We start from the raw sequence: 19,181 nt of genomic DNA on the forward strand, positions 1-19,181 counted from the left end.
TCGCTTCACTGGCCCATGTTGGTATTGTGATCCTTGCACTCTTCCTGGGTGAGGTAGTCGGTCGCCGGCCATTGGATAGCCGCTTATGGAGGCTCTTGGCAGCTCATGCCGGCTGCCGGCCACTCACAGTATCTTTACAGCAACTCACTGCAGCCCCACTGCAGCCTGCGCCATCGCCCGCGACTCACAGCAGCCCAGCTCCAGGTTGAGCTATTGTTTACCATCTTAGCTGTAGAGGGCAGCATCACTGGCCCATGTGGGATCCGAACTGGCGGCCCTGCTGCTCAGAGCTCACACTCCCAAGCGAACACTTAACCAGTGAGCCTCTTGGCTGGCCCCATATTAATATTTTTAAGGAGAAGCATGAAATTTGATTACCCAAGTTCCAGTGGTGTGCTGGTAAACAGTTAACATTGCTCTCCAAGAAAAATAAAACAAAAAGCCCTAATTTGTAGCATTTGCTGATTTCCACCATGGTCAATTTCAAGAAAGCTACTGACATGATGTCACTGAACCTGGAGTTGACGGAGATGCATACAATCAGCTTTAACTAGCCCCTAAACTGGTTCCAGCACACCATCGTGGCAATTTTTGACCTTAGGGACCTTCCAGTTTCTGTAGGGAGCTAAAGACACATACATCAAACAATAAAAGAAGTACATAGAACAGTTTATCTTCAAATGTAAGTTAGAAGATGATAGAATGAGCACATACATGCTGAAAGGTGCTGAACAGAGAGAGTGACAGCTAGTTTGGGAAGCATTTGGACCACTTCCTGGGGAGTTTGAGCCTGTTTCATTAAGTCCCCGAGAGAATGAGTTCTCATTCTAAGCCTAGAAAACAGAGTGAACAAAAGCCTAGAGATAGATATGAGATTCTCTCAGGAAATGCAAGATATGAGATTCTCTCAGGAAATGCAAACAAATGAAGTTGGCTGAAGTAGAGGGTTCATTTGGGGAGAGGCAAGAATTAAGTTTTATGGGAAAAATAAATAGCTGTCGGTTATAAATATTAGGATAAGAAAAGTGGCACAAATGCTTCCTGATCAGGAAATGTCCATGGTTAAACACAATATTTGAAAAATATTATTTATCAGCTGTATGTACCTGAGAGAGATTAGATTTAGAAAAAAAAGGGAAACGTGTTATGGTGTTCTGTACCCACAGTGACAAATGGTGTGACAATGTAAATGTAAAATGCCAAATTGGATTTGTCAGGTGATGGGGAACAGAGAACAGGAAAGAAAAAGTCAAAAATGATGAGTCAGATAGTAATCAGAAAAATGGGAAAGATGTCTATTTCTACAATAGGCTGGCTGATCAGTTCCTTTTTAAATTATTTTATTTTGTGACTAAATTATTTCGGTATCTGTGAGATAAAGAGATTGGAAAAAGATGGGGGGATATAATATGAAAGAATTATCGGAAGTCATCTCCTTAAGTGAAACGATGTAATTTAATGAACTCTGGAATCTAATCCTCTAATGATTCTAGAGGAGTCTTTAAAATCTACCCTCTTTGAGGATATACCAAAGATTCAAGTTCAATCATGGCTCTTTTGAAATAGATTGAAGTTTAGAGCGTGCAATTTAAAATTCATTTATATGTGATATGCAGTTTCTTCCTTGATAGTATTTCACTCTGTTTATAATTTTCACAGGTTATGGCACACAGCCTGTTTGGGAAAAGAAAATGAAATAATGGTATTTGGTGGGAGCAAAGATGATTTACTTTCCTTGGATACAGTAAGAAAATTTCTTATCTAAATATTTCCTCTGAGTAATTGTGTGATTCAGCCTAAATGGCTAGTCAACAAGATTGTTGACATTCCCACATTGCGAAATATGGACGGGCATGAAATGTTACTCTGTGGTGTGATTAATCTTCAGAATAAGTGGCTTTTGTGAAGCATTTCAGGATATCTTGGGTTTACAAATCAAAATAGATCTATTAACTTCATTAGACAAATTACTAAGAAGAGCTTTTAAAGGATGACTTTTCCTTTTCTCTTTGAGCCTCCACATAGTATGGGTGCTTATAATTTTATTGAATTAAAATATTTGTAAGTAATATTTGCTACATAAAACAAATATAATGTATATATAAACTATTAAGTATAATAATAAGTACTCATGAAATTTGCTACCTAACAATAATGAACATCATCCATGCTAGCTTCTCCCCTCAAGAGGAAACTATTGTACTTTGAAATACAGTGTATTTTCTTTTATTTTATGCATCTTTTTGCCACTGCTTCACCCCTGTTTTACATTTGCATTTAACACATTCTGGTTTAATAAAAAAATTTTTTTAAATTAAAAAATTTTTTAAAAAGCATTCTGGTTTACAAATCTGATAAAACTAAGGTCAAAGGAATAAATGAGGAACATTGGAGAGTATTGTTCTTTCAATCCTGGTAACTTGGGAAATTCAGAACAGGGTGGCCACCTCCTCCTCTGTATGTGGTGGGATAGGAGTGAGGACTGGTTGCTCTGGTTTACATGGAACCTTGGGAATAGCAGGACTGAGCCGTCAGGGAGGGGCTAGAACAAGCCAGAGTCCAACCAAGAGGCGCCAGCTCCTTGTCGTCTCTGCAGACATAGTTGTCTGAAGAGTTGTTCCGGCAGAGTGGAGAACACTGGAATAACGTGGCTTCACTCCAGGAAATAAGGTGGCTTCTCTCCAGGAAATTTGGTTTATTTCCTAGTCCAGAGGCCTCCCATTTAAATGTTATGTGTATTGAAAATTTCAGAACTTGTTTGAGAATTCAGTGCTTCAATAAAAGATTAAAACTACAACTTTGCATTTAATTAAAAAGCACATTTTGTCTTCTTTTTCTTGGCACTAGAAATCTTTATTTAAGATACAAAGTTTATCATTAAAATAGGAATTTTGATCTAAATCATGATCATAAATTTTGAAATTCTAAAGACCAATTTGAAATGATTAGAAAAATTTTCTGCTGACTTCCACATTATTTTTTAGAGGAGAAAATCATATTCAGAACATCTTCAGGATCTGTGATTTTCAAAAAAGGAATTCTCAGGGAATCCTGGAACACCCCCCCTCCCCCCCGGAAAAGGGAGAATGGGTAAAGAGAAGTTAAGAGTCATTGGGAAGAAAAAAAGTTCTGCTTAAAAAACAAAAAAGCTTGAAAAACACTACTATTCTCATTTTTAATTCAGTATTCTAAGAGAAAACCAAGTTTCTGATTTTTAAATTTGTGATTATATGGCTGTGGTTAGGTAAAAATTTGGTCACTGATAAAATGATAACCACGTATCTAAAGTTTGTGTGGATACTAACTAGATATGTGTATGGATGTGTATGTTTGTGCATGCATGTGTGTATCAATAGCTAGAGAGAGATTTATTTGCTGCTTTACATAATTTCTTTTGCAAAATAAAAATATTCAATTATTAATGCATTGTTATTTACATAAAAAACCTTGATAACTTCTTTTTTGTTGATTAGGGTCACTGTAATGATTTATTGATATTTCAAACACAGCCTTATTCACTACTCAGGTAAGTAAATTTATTATTTTACATATATGTCGTATTAATATATGATAATTTCTTTCTTCCTCCTTTTTGGGAAGCCTTGTAATATTTTTCAGGTAGATTATGACTTGAATTTAAGAAAATGTTTACATTTTCCTAAGAGTATAATCAAATTTGTAATGGTGAACCATACATCAATGTTACTTTTAAAAATTAAAATATACAGTATAGTCAAATATTCAGTAGTTTTGTTTTATGAGTGAAATTGCATTTAGTTCATATGGGAATATTAAATATAATGTGTTTCCTTGATTCTAAGCCTTACTTTTTTCATATTTTAACTTTCCTGAAATCAGAGTGTGTCTAGTATAAACACATACATATGTATTTAATTTTGTAGTCTTTTTTCATCATCCCGAAACTGTTACTAAATTGGCAGTGTGACTTACATCGTCTCAGCTCACGTAGGCTTACTGTAAAAGGAGTGCATGTAAACTTTAGTGGGAGGATTGTGAAAAGAAGTGCCCATTTCTCCCTGCAAGAGTTGGGAGGAAGGATTTGAGTGAAGCAGAGTGAAGAAGGATAGGTATTTTATGCAGCAGGAATAACATGAGAGAAGGAAAACAAGAGAGAAAAGATATAGAATGTCTCTGGACACTCTACATTTTGAACCACTTGAAAACCATTGGATTAGCTCAAACTGGACCTTCCTAAAGTCTTAACTGCTCTTTCTGTTAGCGAAGTGTTTCCTACACTTGTCTTCATTAGAATGTCATGGGGAACTTCAAAAAATATCAATGCCTGTGTTCCATCCCCACAGATTGTGATTTAACTGGTCTGGGGTGTTGCGTGGACTTGGGAATTTTTGAAAGATCCCAAGGTAATTCTAATGTGCAGGCAAAGTTTGGAAATTGCTACTGTAATGATTTATATCGCCTGTATTGTTACTTAACTTTTGCTGTGAAGCTTACTACTTTCCCTAAGTAAAATGCAAGTTCTTTATATGCAGGGATCAATAAATATAATATTTAAGTGCCTATCATGGGAAGACACTGTGCTATGAAATGAAAAATCATGACCTTTCCATTAAATCGCCATTAGTAGAAGGCAGAGATTCAAACAACTATAATAGAAAAATAAAAATTGCGTTAAGAGGAACATATAGAAAGTTCTATATGAGAATACTGGAGAAGGCCCTCTATTGATGTGGTTAAGATTGTGAAGGCTAGGGAATTCTTTGCAGGTAAAGACGAGTTTGAGGCAAGAATTTGCTTTGAAGAAACAGTGCAGAGGTGTTAGTGCAAGGTATGCATAAGAGCATGGTGTGTTCTGGAAACTGAGTTCTTGAATATTCCTGGATATAAGTATGAGGTGGGGAGTTGTAAGAAATGAGATTAGACAAGGAATCAAAACTGAATGTTATCTAGCGCTTTGTCTCCCATGTAGAGGAGTTGCTTTGAAAAGTTGGGAGCAGAGGAATGAGATGATCATATTACAAGTTAGAAGATTCCTCTGGTAACAGTGGATGAGAGACTGGGGGGGCTATGAGACTGGGTTAGGAAAGTTGGGAGAAACCATCGCAGTGATCAGGAACAAAGTGAGGGTCTGATCTAGAATGTGGCTGTGGAGCTGGAGAAAGGAGGTAAATAGCGATATTTAGAAGGTAGAATGGACTTGGTAGTTGAATGGATGCCAAGGAAAAGAGGAGGGAAGAATTAGTGATAAAGAGAATATGGAGAAGGCAGTGGGGTTGAAGGTGGGATGGGGGAGAAAGGATAAATTTTGTTTTGGACATGTTGAACTTGAAGCGCTTTTGGGACTTCTTGTGGAACTATATATTAAATAGTTGAATATATGGAGAGGTGTGGGCTAGACATAATTGGTACATTTTAGTGAACAAGTAATTGAATTGCCCCTTGCCTGGAAAAAAATACTTTTAAAATAGTGGGGAAAGAAGGATGTATAGATATGGAGAGAGATGGATTTCTTCGTTGGGGGCAGGGCTGATAGTGAGGCCATCTGATAAGAAAGAGAGGTGAGGATATGAACTGAAGAAGGGGGTGAAGACTTGAAACAGCTGCTGAGGTGACTGTGAGAAGATGCTGACTTGGGGTCTTTAACACAGTGGTGCTGAGCACTCACTCAGGAGGACTCAGCTGAGATAGAATAGAAGCAATATGGCGAGCCATGTCGGCATAAACATGGTTTTCTCCAGCAGCACTGAGCAGCCAGGCTGCAGGTGCAGAAAAGAGATGGTTGGCTAAATTTATGTGGGGTTGGAATTTAGCCAGGATGGTGTAACAGGCACAGTGGAGACAGGGACTAAAATTGCTGGCAAGAGAATGAAGTGCATATGGACCATGCTGGATAGGAAAGAAAGTTAAAACTGGAGGGGTCTTATTATTTGGCTAATCGGAAAGAGTCAAAGGAGTAGTAAGTTAGCGAGTATAAGAATTAAAAGGATGCAAGGGTTGTGGTCCAAGAGGAGAGGATGGAAGTTTAAGATTTCAGAGGTGAACCTGTCCTGAGTGCGTGAGGTCATAAAGAATAAAAAGGGTTTTCCACACAGATGCTAAAATCAGTGAAGAGGCAAGACTGGTGAGCCAGAGCCAAAGTGCTCAATGAGGGGGCGGGGGAAGCAGGAGATTAATAGATGGCAACACCTGAAGGTGAAATGATAGCTGGCTGAAGGCAGCACCCAGGAGCGAGGAGAATCCGAACATCCGCTCTTTGAATATGAAAGCGGAGATGAAGGATAATTTGTATGTATTCTTTTCTCAAGAAGGCTGCACACAAACCAGTTTTTTTAGAGAGAGAGCGCCAAATCCTAACCACTAGACCACCAGGGAACTCAGTTTTTTTAGAGTTCAATGAAAGCTAGGGTAGAAAGTCAGAGGAAGCAGGGGTGTTTGTAGATACAACTAGTGTTCCAAAAAGCACAAAGGATAGGTCTGGGAGGGAATATTGTTAGTACGCATAGCCCCAGGGAGAGGTCCCAGGACTGAAAATGTACCTCGGTAAACAGAGGGCAGGGAAAGACTGAAGAAAGGCAGGCCACTCCAGTCTGGTAATTAACAGTTTATTAAGGGAAGCTTACGTAGGAGGCGGGTCTAGGGCGGCTGCAATATGAAATGGATCCCTGCGCCACTTGGCAGGCACCAAATTATTATACAGGTTAAAAGGGCTGGGGGGGTAGTCATGGGTACCCATACGTGAAAGCTACCGGGTACAGGAAGTGACTTGTGACTTTGCATGCTTGTCCAGCTCCAGAAAATGGCCTGTTCCAGGGGAGGGCTGCTGATTGATGTCATAACGAACATCGATTAGGATCAAACAGTCTACAGGGAGTTTGCGGGAAGCAATCTCCCCATCTTGGCCTCGGTCCAGGTCACTGGTCAGGCAGGGGTCTCGTCTCCGAATAGTCTCTCTTCCCCAAAGATGAACAGCGATGGGGAAGATGAACCAGTATAGCAGTGAGAGAGAGCAAAACGCCAGACTGGATGGGCCTATATTTGAGGTGAACTAAGGGCTACCATCAGTTAGGCTTCTTGGTGTTACCCTTTGCACCTAGAACAGAGCTTCTGTGAATGGGTGCAGGCCCTTTGGATACTGAGCATGATTTGATACACCAAAACCAGAATATAGCAGGAATTCAGTAGTATTTATTGTTCACCACAACTAGTTGTCCACAGTGCAGCCAGAGTAATCATTTTATTTCAAATTTGAAGTCAGGAGGCATTTAGCACTTACTGGGAAAAAACAAAGATGAATACGACATGGTTCTTCTCAAAGAATTATATTAGCTCTATTATTTATTCTGATAAAAAATAAAGTATATTTACCAAGAAAATTTGTAAATATGCAAAGTATATGGTAAAATAAAGATCACCTATGAACCATCACCCATAACGAGCATTGTTAAGAGTGTGGTGTGTATCCTTCCAGACTTTAAAATGAAAAACATTGTGGATTTAACCGTTCCAAGAGATCACTGGTCTTGGTACCAGGTTAGGGTTAAGGTCGGGCTGCTTGTCGCTGGTGACGTCAATAATCCAGAGGCAAGGTTGGTGGAAAGAAAAGCAGGTTTATTGAAATGCTGGCATTCCGGCAGCATGGTGGACTCCTGTCCTAAGGCCATCTCTTTGTTTCCCACAAGGCCAGAAGATTTTATAGACACTTAAGAAGAGGCAGAATAAAGGAAAGGGAGAGGTGGTCCAGCAGTTCTTGGGCGATTTGAAAAAGAAAAGAAGGCACTTCCCAGAGTCTGGTTGGTTTCAAGGATCAGGGTGGATCTTAGGCAGGTGTTGAAAAGACTCTTCCAGTCAAAGTAAACACGGTCATTAAAGCTGGTATGCATATGGCCTCGAGCAAACAGTCATTAAGGAGGGAAGCAAAGCAAAGTGTTTTTAAGTCCTAAACTAAATTATGTTGTTAAATTACAATAGAGGCTTAAATCTCAAATTAGAAGATACAGTGTCACCCTTACAGTGGTAGAGCAGTTTACATGTGTAAAGGGTCAGATAATGCATGCTGTTTTATAATCTGCTTTTAAAACTCATATTATGGATATCTTTCATGTAAATATAAAATCATTCAGTGTAATAGATCTATATGTTTGTGATAGTTATGTAGTGTTCTATTTCTTGGAAGTACAAATTATTTACTAGTCTACAAAAATCTACAATTTTTGGCAATTATAAACATTATGTATGTAATACTCCCATATATTCCTTTGGAAAACATACATATCTCCGCAGGATAAATTCATAGAAGGAATATTGGTGGATCAAAGCATATGCACATTCCTTATTGTGATGACTCTTCAATGGTTCCCACTGCCCTTGTCAGATTCCTCACCGCAGTGTTCAGGGCCTCCACTCACTTCTCTGCCTCATTTCTTGCCCTGCCCCCACTCTCACACTCTGCCTTCCAGCTACATTTGAACCACTGAATTGCAGTTTCTGTAATAAATCTTATCTCATCTCTAGGGCTTTATAGCTGTGGCTCCTCTGTCAGGAAAACCTTATTTAATTTGTTGAGACTCTCATGGTCTCAGCTTGGACCTCCCATCTGGAAACTTGCCCTAGCTTGCTAAGGCTGTCTTGGTTATTCTTCTTATCTGATTCCCGTAGATCTGTACACCTGTCATGGGAATTTCATTTTCTAGTCAGAACATTTATAAAACTTTATTTGTAATTGTTTATCTTCTCCACTAAATTGTAATCTTATTCAAGGTTGAAATAGTTTTCCTAAATGTTGGGTTTCCTACTCCTAAGCTAGTGCCTAATATATAGTGCACACTAATAAATACTTGTTGAATCAGTGACTCAACAAATAGGTAATGACATAGTCCATCCACTTGTCTGACTCTCCTCTCCCCTCATTCTGGAAGGGACACGGGAGCTACAGTGTCTCCATAGCAGCAATTTAATCTACACAGATGTATTTCACTTTCTTGTACCCCTTATGTATCTATGTGGGGCATTTTCATTCTTACTGCTTATTTAGAGTTTTCACAGAGCAGAGAGAAAAGGCTTCATGAAAGTGTGGACAATATAAAAGTCTAGAATGTCAATCCTTGTAAAATGACAACTGAGGTTAACCACAGCAGAATCCAATGAATCTATATTTTAGAGTTTTGAAAGAATTACTTAGCTTTTTAAATTAAAGTTTATCAGTTGAAATAGATGCTTTTTTGGATAGTTCTTAATCGAGTTTTTGGGGGAGTTTTAATAAAGTACAAAACCCTCTTCAAAGTAGCTTAAGATAAAAAAAGGGATTGTATTTGAAAGGACAGGCTCTCTAGCGGAATCCAAGGGAGAAAACCAACGAATAGGAGGCCCCCAGAAAAGGGGAACCTCAGGTGGTCTTTTGTTGGCTCTTTCTGTATCGGTGCTCCATTCTTCTCTTCAGACCTGCGCTCTGCTCTCTAGGTCAATGTAAGTGCAACCCAGTGCAGTCACTGATAGAGGGGGTGTGAGGAGGACAGGTCACGTGATGTAAAAATGGCTGTCAGGTGCTTCATGGAGTGATGGAAGAAAAAGACAGTTCTCAAAGAAGAGCGGTTATTGGGCTGTAAGGATATGTGGAAAAGGGTCTGCTATAGACTAACCTGCTTTGAAATTAAGTCTGAATCTTTTTAACTTAAAGAGCATTATGCATGGTAAGTTGTAATTTCTGTTTCCATTGGCTTTGGATCAGATACAGTCTCTATACTATAAAAATATACAATTATTGTGGTGCTCTGGAAAGAACATATATCCAATCCTGTTCCTAACAACACGAAGGAAAATACATTATCATGTAAAAATTATGTAATGATTTTTATTTTTAAGAATACTTACCTATGTATATTTTATATTATAATTTAAATACTAATAATTCTGTTATGTTTTGTTTACAGGTCTTGCCTTGACTGCATTGGTAAAAATGCTGTAATTTTAGAAAATCAAATATCTTTATTACCTCCTAAACTTCTGCAACAAGTACTCAAAAAGATAACATTTTGGACTGCAGCCAACCACCGAGAAGAACAAAGAGCCCAAAAAGAAGAAACAGAAAATAAATATCAGTGGATCAGCAGCAATTAAGTTGTTATGTATGCTATATATTTAATATGTTTAAACATTTTAATCAGACTGTATATTTACCCCCACACCCCCAACCCGTGAAATTGGAGGCTTTATTTAGAAGATAACATTTGAAACCAAAATGCTATGTTAAAGTGACTCACGGCATGGGATATATAGGAATGAGATGTGAATGGCAGATTAATTTATATTTGTAAAATTATTTCCTTATCGGCTGCAGAAAAAATATACTTTCTGAAAGTAAGTACAATTGTAAGAGATGTTAACTCACTGTATACTCATTATTGGAAAGATTATACAAATTTGAGGAGAATATAAATTATCCAAGGACAATAGAAATCCCTCAAACTAATGATAAATAGATAAAAACACTACGTATCAACTTTCAGAAAGAATAGATTTTTCTCAAGTCACTTTAAAATTATCGAAAGCTTCTCATTAAATAACTCGGTGACTGAAATAACATCTCCTTAAATAACTAATACAGCAGGCCAAAATTATAAAATAGGCAAGCACTGGTATGGTATTAAATGTTGAACACCTACCCTTTTACCACTCACCTAGTAAAGTATTCTTAAGCATCATCATAACTTTTCTTTTTCTTTCATAACACTTTCATCAAATGTTTATTTGAGCAGGGGAATAAATGTCTTCAATTGGTTTCCATTACCCCTGAGTTATTAGTTTGTCTAATCATATATATATATATATATATATATATATATATATAAAGACCATATTGTAAAGTTTCTAAAGTGGGGATTTATCATACAGGCTTTGGAATATTGAGAAGCAGTATATTTATTAACTTTTGAGACAGATTAAAATACATTTTTGCCTTGGAAGAGTGCTTCTAAAGTAATTTTTGTAAATAATGAAATGGGATAGCAACCTAGTAATTTGCCTTTATAGAAACCCCTCAATTTGGCCTACACCATACTACAGAGTTGATGTTCAAGGATATTGAAAATATGTTATCTTCCCATTTATTTTCAGTATTAGCTGCCTATACAGAAATGGAACACTATATTTATCTTTTTATTCCTTAAAATAGTGCTGTTGCCATAATTCAAAAATTGTACATATTATCCCAGTCATACCCTTTCCTTAAAAAGCTTGGTATATAGAATTATTCTCCATAATACCACCTGTAAGTTATCTCTGAAATTTAAAATGTTAGAGGAAATATATTTCTATATTGAAATATATGTGTAATTTATAATGAAAATTATAGTAGTTTGTAGTTTCATTAAATTTTAGAGATATATTTTGTATATGTATTGTATTTTGGATGTGTAAATCTTCTATTTATGTATTGAAACATTTTATTTATTATACAAACTGTAGATTTACTATTTTCCTAGTTTTGTTAGTGTGAACCAGTCATTAGAATTGATTGTACAAACATTTCAGTGTAAGTTTTCGTTTTTTCTTACTATTTTAAGCTGGATAACAGATTGAGAAAATGAATTTCACAAGTAATATACATCTTAGAAGTAATTATTTTGTGAACTTCAATATCAGCATTTTATATTTAATGGAAAAAATATAAAAAACTATTGGATAATGATAGATGATATTGAGTGGAATGAACACTTTAGAAAATGGCTCTTGGATTATGTGAATGCCTTTTCTAACCTCATAGAAAAGCACTTGGTTTCATTTTTTTTTTTTTTTTAAGATTTTATTGGGGAATTGGAGGAGGGAACAGCGTTGGGGAATCGGGGAAGGGGAACAGACCAGTTGCTGTCTGTTTGTTCTTCAGTCTTGTTGTGGAGGACATTGCTTCACTGGCCCATGTTGGTATTGTGATCATTGCGCTCTTCCTGGGTGAGGCATATTGGTCGCTGGCCCCTGGACGGCCGCTCACAGCAGCTCTTGGCAGCTCACGCTGACTGCCGGCCACTCACGCTGGCTGCTGGCCACTCATGGTAGCTTATGGCAGCCCACTGCAGCAGGGGCTGCAGCCTATGCCATCGCTGGCAACTCATGGCAGCCCAGTTCCAGGTCGAGCTATTGCTCACCATCTTAGCTGTAGAGGGCAGTGTCACTGGCCTTCATGTGGGATCCGAACCTGGGTCCTGCTGCTCAGAGCTGGCATCCCAATCCAGCTCTTAACCAACGTGCCACTCGGCCGGCCCAAGAAAAGCACTTGTTTTTATTTATTTAGTTTTAATTGGGGAATTGGGGGATGGGAACAGCGCTGGGGAATTGGGGGAAGGGGAACACACAAGTTGCTGTCCTTTTGTTGTTGTTGTTGTTGTTCTTCAGCCTAGTTGTGAAGGACGTTGCTTCACTGGCCCAAGTTGGCACCATCATTGCGCTCTTCCTGGGCGAGGCAGATCAGTCACCGGCTTCTGGACGGCCTCTCATGGCGGCTGCTAGCCACTCACGCTGGCTGCTGGCTACACATGGTAGCCCATGGCAACCCACTGCCGCAGGGGCTGCAGCCTACACCGTCACCGGCGACTCACAGCATCCCAGCTCCAGGTTGAGCTGTTATTCAGCATCTTAGCTGTAGAGGGCAGAGTTACTGGCCCTCATATGTGGGATCTGAACTGGGGCCCTCTGGCATCCCAAGCGAGTTCTTAACCATCGCGCCACTCGGCCAGCCCTACAGTAATTTTTTTTTAATTCACATTTTATTTAGGTTGAAATAAATTATACAAAATTGATTTTCTTCACTAAAAATAACAGCAATATTTTCTGTATTATTCCTAGATAAACCACAAAACACAGTTCTGTAGGTTTTCCAGGCTTTGCTTATAAATCAAGACGAGGCAGTTGTTCTAGTCATGGAAAAAGACAGAATAAAACAGACAAATCAGCTGTCAGTATCCATGGCCTCTGATCCTGTCTTGACCATGAAACAGAAGTGTTCAACATATACCTGCTAAAAAGCTTATGAAGATAAAGGCTCAACAAAGGAATGTAAACAGTAACAACCAGATGTCGAACAACAATGGCAGGCTTTTCCATAAACCAAAACCCTTTTTTGGCAAGTTCACGTGTTTCACTGTCTGATAATTCCCTTAACTGTCCATTACAGGGTTTTAACTGCATACTAAAAACTGCTATTCAAAGGTTAGTCATGAGCTTCATTGTAACATTTCATAAAATGCATTCCTTCCTCCCACACCTTCTCAAAATGTATTTCTTCAAAGAACTGATAACTTAATACCCAACAACTGGATCCACAGTGATAATAAATGTTATGCCTAAACTGACTTAACTAAAACAATTCCAAAGTGCCATCAGCAGATCACACAGAAGTGTAACATGGCACTTTCAGTGCTATCTTCTGGAAAAACAGTTAGTTCTCCAAAGCATGAGAGTTCAAACAGGGACCATTTAAACAGGCAGATTATCAATGGCTAATGTACTCAATGGGAGGTCTATAGGTCAAGATATTTAGTGGTTAAGTGGCCTATGCACACCTTACCACTTTTCTATAAGATGTTTTCAAATTTCTTAACGTATTTTTTAAATACCAAAAATAACAGCATATTTTTAAAGTCTCTCAGGTATTCTGAATGGTTTCTGAATTATCTGTAGGAAGCTGTGACTTAGTTGTACAGAATTTGATATATGTGTCCACCATTAAATCTAGATCATATTTTATATCATAATTTATGTTAAGCAAGGCTAAGTTACTCGACCTTTGTCTGTCAAAGTGTTCCTCAGGTATGCTTTCAGACGCTTTCGCCCATTTTCATAGCGTTCATTTTCAACCATCACAGGAAGAATACATAGGACCTTCAGCAATGCATAAACATTAGGAAAAAACTTGATGTCTGGCAGGTGGAGGGCTTCATAAATGGTGGATGGAAGCTCTCTCTCTTTCCCTCTGTGTTTCCACTAGATTCTCCAACAATGCAGCTCAGCGGACAGTGTGTCAGGATTGGGTAGGTCACTTCTATACATGACAGCATGGTGCTCCTCCGATGTACTGAATTTGAGCTGTCCCTTGACAGAGGGTACCAGAGATAAGCATTTAAGAGCTTTGAGGTGCTGTTCTGAGAATATATCTTTCAGTTCCTGAATAATGTGTTCCACTGTTGGAACACTTAGAGCTTCTTTATAGTAACTCTCAGAGGTCAGCTGAGATTCCAGGTTACCCTGCTGAGTTCTGAGGAATTTCCCAGGGAGCTTCATCTGAATATCAAGTTTGGTTGCCAAATTGGTGGCTTCCTCAAACCAAAACTCGTGATAAATTTCAATATTTTCCATCACTTCGTTCAGTGAATGCAGCACTGCAGTCAAGCTACTGGTTGCAAAGAAGACATCAGATGTTTGCCCCTGGAGATTTTTCCCAAAGGCTCTTGTAAAAGATAGAACTTTTTTTTTTTTAAAGATTTAAAAAAAATTTTTTTTTTATTGGGCAATTGGGGGATGGGAACAGTGCTGGGGAATTGGGGGAAGGGGAATAGACAAGTTGCTGTCCTTTTGCTCTTCAGTCTAGTTGTGGAGGACGTTGCTTCACTGGCCCAAGTTGGCACCATCATTGCGCTCTTCCCGGGTGAGGCACATCAGTCGCCGGCTTCTGGACGGCCGCTCACTGCGGCTGCTGGCCGCTCACGCTGGCTGCTGGCCGCTCACGCTGGCTGCTGGCTACATACGGTAGCCCATGGCAACCCACTGCCACAGGGGCTGCAGCCTATGCCGTCGCCAGTGACTCAGAGCAGCCCAGCTCCAGGTTGAGCTGTTGTTCAGCATCTTAGCTGTGGAGGGCGGTGTCACTGGCCCTCATATGTGGGATCCAAACCGCGGCCCTCTGGCGTCCCAAGCCAGTTCTTAACCATCGCGCCACTCGGCCGGCCCAAAGATAGAACATTTTTAAGAACAATGGTAACGATGAAATCAAAATCTGTTACTGCACTACAGAGTACAAATGCTTGGCCAGCTATACAGTTATTCCATCTAACATTTGTCTCACTATTTATACCATCTAAACATAAAACGAGTGCTTGTAGGAGGTCCACTAAAATTTCAAAAGCATCGTGCCTGCCTGTCCACTGAGAATGGAAAATTTCCTTTAGTTCTTTACCCTTTTCTTCACTGTTCTGAAAGAGGACAGAAATTACACTGTCAAGCTCTAAACGCAGTTGTGGTGATTGATGGAAAAAAGAACAAACTTCCTCAATTGTTCCTAATGCAACAGACACGGATTTTGCCAACCACATATTTAAGGCACAAGAAGAGCAGAGTGTGTAGATAGCTTGGGGATATTTCTCCAAAAACCTAGATGCAACAACTTTCATTTGGGAAGAAAATCCACTGGACACAATGTAAGCCTGGCCACGACAATACTCCATGTTTAATCCCCACTTCTCAGTTATCATAGTATGAAATTTCATAGCCAAAACTTCGGCACCAGCTTCGTAAGGCAAGAAGCCCACAAATTCCTCTCTCAGGTTATGCGATTCATCAACAAACCTCACCAACACAGGCAGGTGCTCTTCCCCTGCTATGTCCACCACATCGTCAGTGATAATGGTGCGAATCTCTCACTTCCCAGAGGGTTTCTTCCCGAATGCAGCTCTCACAGATCTCTAGCATCTGCTTCTGCTGTGTTCTTGAACAGAACAATGTGTTGACTGCTGTTGTCTCAAAGCGCTTTCTCAGGACCTTTTCACCAGAATTTATCCGGCACTCCAGTAGTGCTTAAAAGTTATCAAGAGTAAAGAGACCTTCTGGGATTTCATCAGCTTCATGTCCATCCAGAGGTATGTTTTGTTTTCCCATGAGAATCAAAATTTCAAATAAAGATTTTAAGTATTCTTTGTTTTCCTTCTCTTCAAGGGTTAAAGGCAAAATGTCTTCATCCAGTTCTTCACCCACTTCTTCTGCACAGGGGTTCTGAGCATTGCTGTTATTTATTTCTTTATGTTTTTGTTCCTGTTCAGAAGTTTCATCAACAGGTCCAGGCCTTTTTAAAAGGCATTCAGAAGTTCAGTCAGTAACACTATCACTTACTTTTTTTCTGTTTAAGTGTCCTGATTTCATCTTCACTCAATTCTTTTATTCATTTTCTGTGTCTGCTATGTGGATTGTTCAAATGACTGGTAAGATCAAATATTGTTGGTATTGCATTATCTCGAAAAACTGTCCTGTAAGGACTAGTTCTACAGATCATAGATGTCTCAAAGTGTTTGGCACATAATCGATAATGTTTATTTAGTTGATCAGGTGTTTTATCTTCTAAGTCGGCTCTCCTACAATTTTCCACCCACTTCTGACATCTGGCTGGATCCCGCGGGAACCTGAAGAAGGCCAGGTCCGACTGCGTGCTCTTCCGCGTGCAGTTGGGGGCAGCGCAAACGGTCCGCATTGTAGCCCGCCGGCGCCGGCCTGCCCGCTGGGTAGGGCCGGTGCGCTGGGGGGAGGGGCAGGAGGGGCAGAGCTGGGGACGCGGCTCCACAGTGCTGTGAGCGGCAGGGCCTACAGTAATTTTTTAAAGGATGTTCTGTTGCCAGACAGCTTCATCCTCGACTGCCCCCCCACACCAACCCCTGACCTAACGAGGTCACGAGGAAGTGTCTCGGAACGCTGAGACCCATTGGAATGATATTGGTCAAGTTTCCTCCTCAAGGGAGTGTCTAGGAACACTGAGACCCAACAGAGTGATGTCAGTTATCTCCCTTATTTTCATGGCCACAGTACAGCTGCACCATCCTGGGGGTTGTGTGTGTGTGTGTGTGTGTGTGTGGGGGGTGTATGAAGGCACAGCAGGTGTTGGAATACAATGGGGCTAGTTGGTGGAAATTAGCCATAAGGCACTTATCACAAGGACTTTAGAAAAAACAAGTTTCACTTTGAAGTTTCTTAATAAAAGCTACACGTTGGCCTGATTAGGGGCTCAGTCCCAGAGAGGCTGCAGCCCCCTGGCCCTGCTTTAACTCTATCCTTGTCTCTTGTGTTTCTTTAACTCTCGCCGCCCCTCTCACTCGCCACCACCCTTGCTGCACTGGACGTAGCAATGTTCTATATAAATGATCATGTCATCTATGAAAAAAGACAGTTTTATTTATTCTGTCTCAACCTTTTATTTCCTTTTCTGGTCTTACTGCATTAGCTAGGAATCCAGTAGGTGTTTAAAAGAGTGGTGACATCCTTGCCTTATTCCTGATTTTAGTGGGAAAGCTTTGAGTTTATCACCATTAAGTATGATATTAACTGTAGCTTTTTGTAGATATTCTTTATCAAATTGACCAAGTTCCTCTCTGTTCTTAGTTTGCTGAGTTTTTATCATGAATAGGTGTTGGATGTTGTTAAATGCTTTGCCTGCATCTATTGATAGAATCATGTGATTTTTCTTCTTTCGCCTGTTGATAGGATGGATTATATTAGTTGATTATTGAATGTTGAGCCAGCCTTGCATACTGGGATAAATCCCACTTGGCTGTGGTATATAATTCTTTTTAAAATTTTTTGGACTTTATGTGCTAATATTTTGTTAAAAATTTTGTTTTTGTTTTATTGCATTTATGTTCATGTGAGATATTGGCCTGTTGTTTTCTTGTGATGTCTTTGTCTGGTTTTGGTATTAGGGTAAGGTTAGCCTCAGAATGAGTTAGGAAATATTCTCTCTTCTATCTTCTAAAAAAGATTGAAAAGGACTGGCCGAGTGGCGCATTGGTTAAGCGTTGGTTTGGGACGCCAGCTCTGAGCAGCAGGGCCCTGGTTCTGATCCCACATGAGGGCCAGTGACACTGCACTACAGCTAAGATGGTGAGCAACAGCTCAACCTGGAGCTGGGCTGCTGTGAGTCGCCAGCGACAGTGTAGGCTGCAGCCCCTGCTGCAGTGGGCTGCCGTGAGCTACCATGAGTGGCTGGCAGCTGGTGTGAGCGGCGGTCCAATGGCTGGCAAGTGACTGCCTCACCTGGGAAAAGCGCAATGATAATACCAATATGGGATAGTGAAGCGACGTCTTCCACAACTAGACTAACTAAACTGAAGAACAAAAAGGACAGCAACTTGTCTGTTCCCCAACGCTGTTCCCCTCCTCCAATTCCCCATTAAAATCTTAAAAAAAAAAAAAAGATTGAAGAAAATTGGTATACTTTCTCCCTTAAATGTTTGTCAGAACTTATTAGTGAACCCATCTGGGCTTATTGCTTTCTGTTTTGGAAGGCTATTCATTAGTGATTCAATTTCTTTAATAGATATAGGCCTATTCAGATTGTTTGTTTCTTCTTATGTGAGTTTTGGCATATTGTGTCTTGCAAGGAATTGGTCCATATAATCTACATTATCAAATATGTGAGCACAGTTGCTCATATTATCCTCTTAATGTCCATGGCATCAGTAGTGATGGCCCTATTTCATTTCTAATATTAGTAATTTATGTCTTCTCTCATTTTTTCTTAACTATCCTGCCTAAAAGCATATTGATTTTATTGATCTTTTCAAAGAACCAGCTTTTGGTTTTGTTGATTTTCTCTATTGGTTTCTCTATCAATTTCATTGATAGCATTCTAGTTTTTATTTTTCTGCTTACTTTGGACTTAATTTGCTTTTTAAAATCTAGTATCCTAAGATGGAAACTTCAGATAATTGGTTTCAGGTCTTTCTTCTTTTCTAATGTATGCATACTGCTGTCACCCATAGCACAATTTTTGATAAGTTGTAAACATACAGGCAGAGGTGACGGAAGGAGTTTCAGGCTATGAAAACTTCGTTGAGGAAAGCCTTTTGTTGTTTTTCAAAGTATTCTTTCTAGTGATACCAGCATGAAGATGAGAAAGAGGATAATAAAGTGCACTCCCCTCACCAATACATTCCAGTATAGAGGCACCACCATTCGATTAGGGATTTATAATGTATTCTAGTCCAGCCCTATTTTACAGGTGAGGAATCAAATTTAGGTTATAATAATTCTTAATTTTCTCTTGACCAAATTGAAATGTATCATATAACATGTAAAACAGTGTCTGTGTGAGCAGGAATCGCCATCCTCCCCTAAAAGGCTTGGCGGTGATCGGTTTTGAATACTTCGAGTAATTATCCATGTAAGGGGGTGCCGCGAAGTCCCCGGAGCCATACACGCACCCCCGGGGCGCCTCAGTGGGGAAGCAGAGAAGTCAT

General features: G+C 39.5%; 2 protein-coding genes across 3 annotated transcripts in view; one reads left to right on the forward strand and one right to left on the reverse strand.

Moving 5' to 3' along the window:
- Window positions 1–11,597, forward strand: part of KLHDC1 (kelch domain containing 1) — a 56,538-nt gene extending 44,941 nt beyond the window's left edge. For both annotated transcript variants that reach the window (XM_019662392.1, XM_019662393.1), the window contains 3 exons: window positions 1,660–1,744; window positions 3,474–3,526; window positions 9,906–11,597. In XM_019662392.1, the coding sequence (XP_019517937.1) occupies window positions 1,660–1,744; window positions 3,474–3,526; window positions 9,906–10,092 (325 nt within the window). In that variant the 3' untranslated portion in view covers window positions 10,093–11,597. The remainder of the gene's footprint in view (window positions 1–1,659; window positions 1,745–3,473; window positions 3,527–9,905) is intronic.
- Window positions 11,598–13,612: 2,015 nt separating this feature from the next.
- On the reverse strand, window positions 13,613–16,423 carry LOC109393300 (52 kDa repressor of the inhibitor of the protein kinase-like). Its single transcript, XM_019662367.1, is given in 5 exon segments — window positions 13,613–13,755; window positions 13,758–14,429; window positions 14,903–15,588; window positions 15,590–16,021; window positions 16,065–16,423. Coding segments are annotated over 5 exon segments (2,292 nt in total).
- Window positions 16,424–19,181: the final 2,758 nt, after the last annotated feature.

This window comes from Hipposideros armiger, unplaced genomic scaffold (genome assembly GCF_001890085.2).
Source record: "Hipposideros armiger isolate ML-2016 unplaced genomic scaffold, ASM189008v1 scaffold_373, whole genome shotgun sequence".
NCBI classification, from domain to species: Eukaryota; Metazoa; Chordata; class Mammalia; order Chiroptera; family Hipposideridae; genus Hipposideros; species Hipposideros armiger.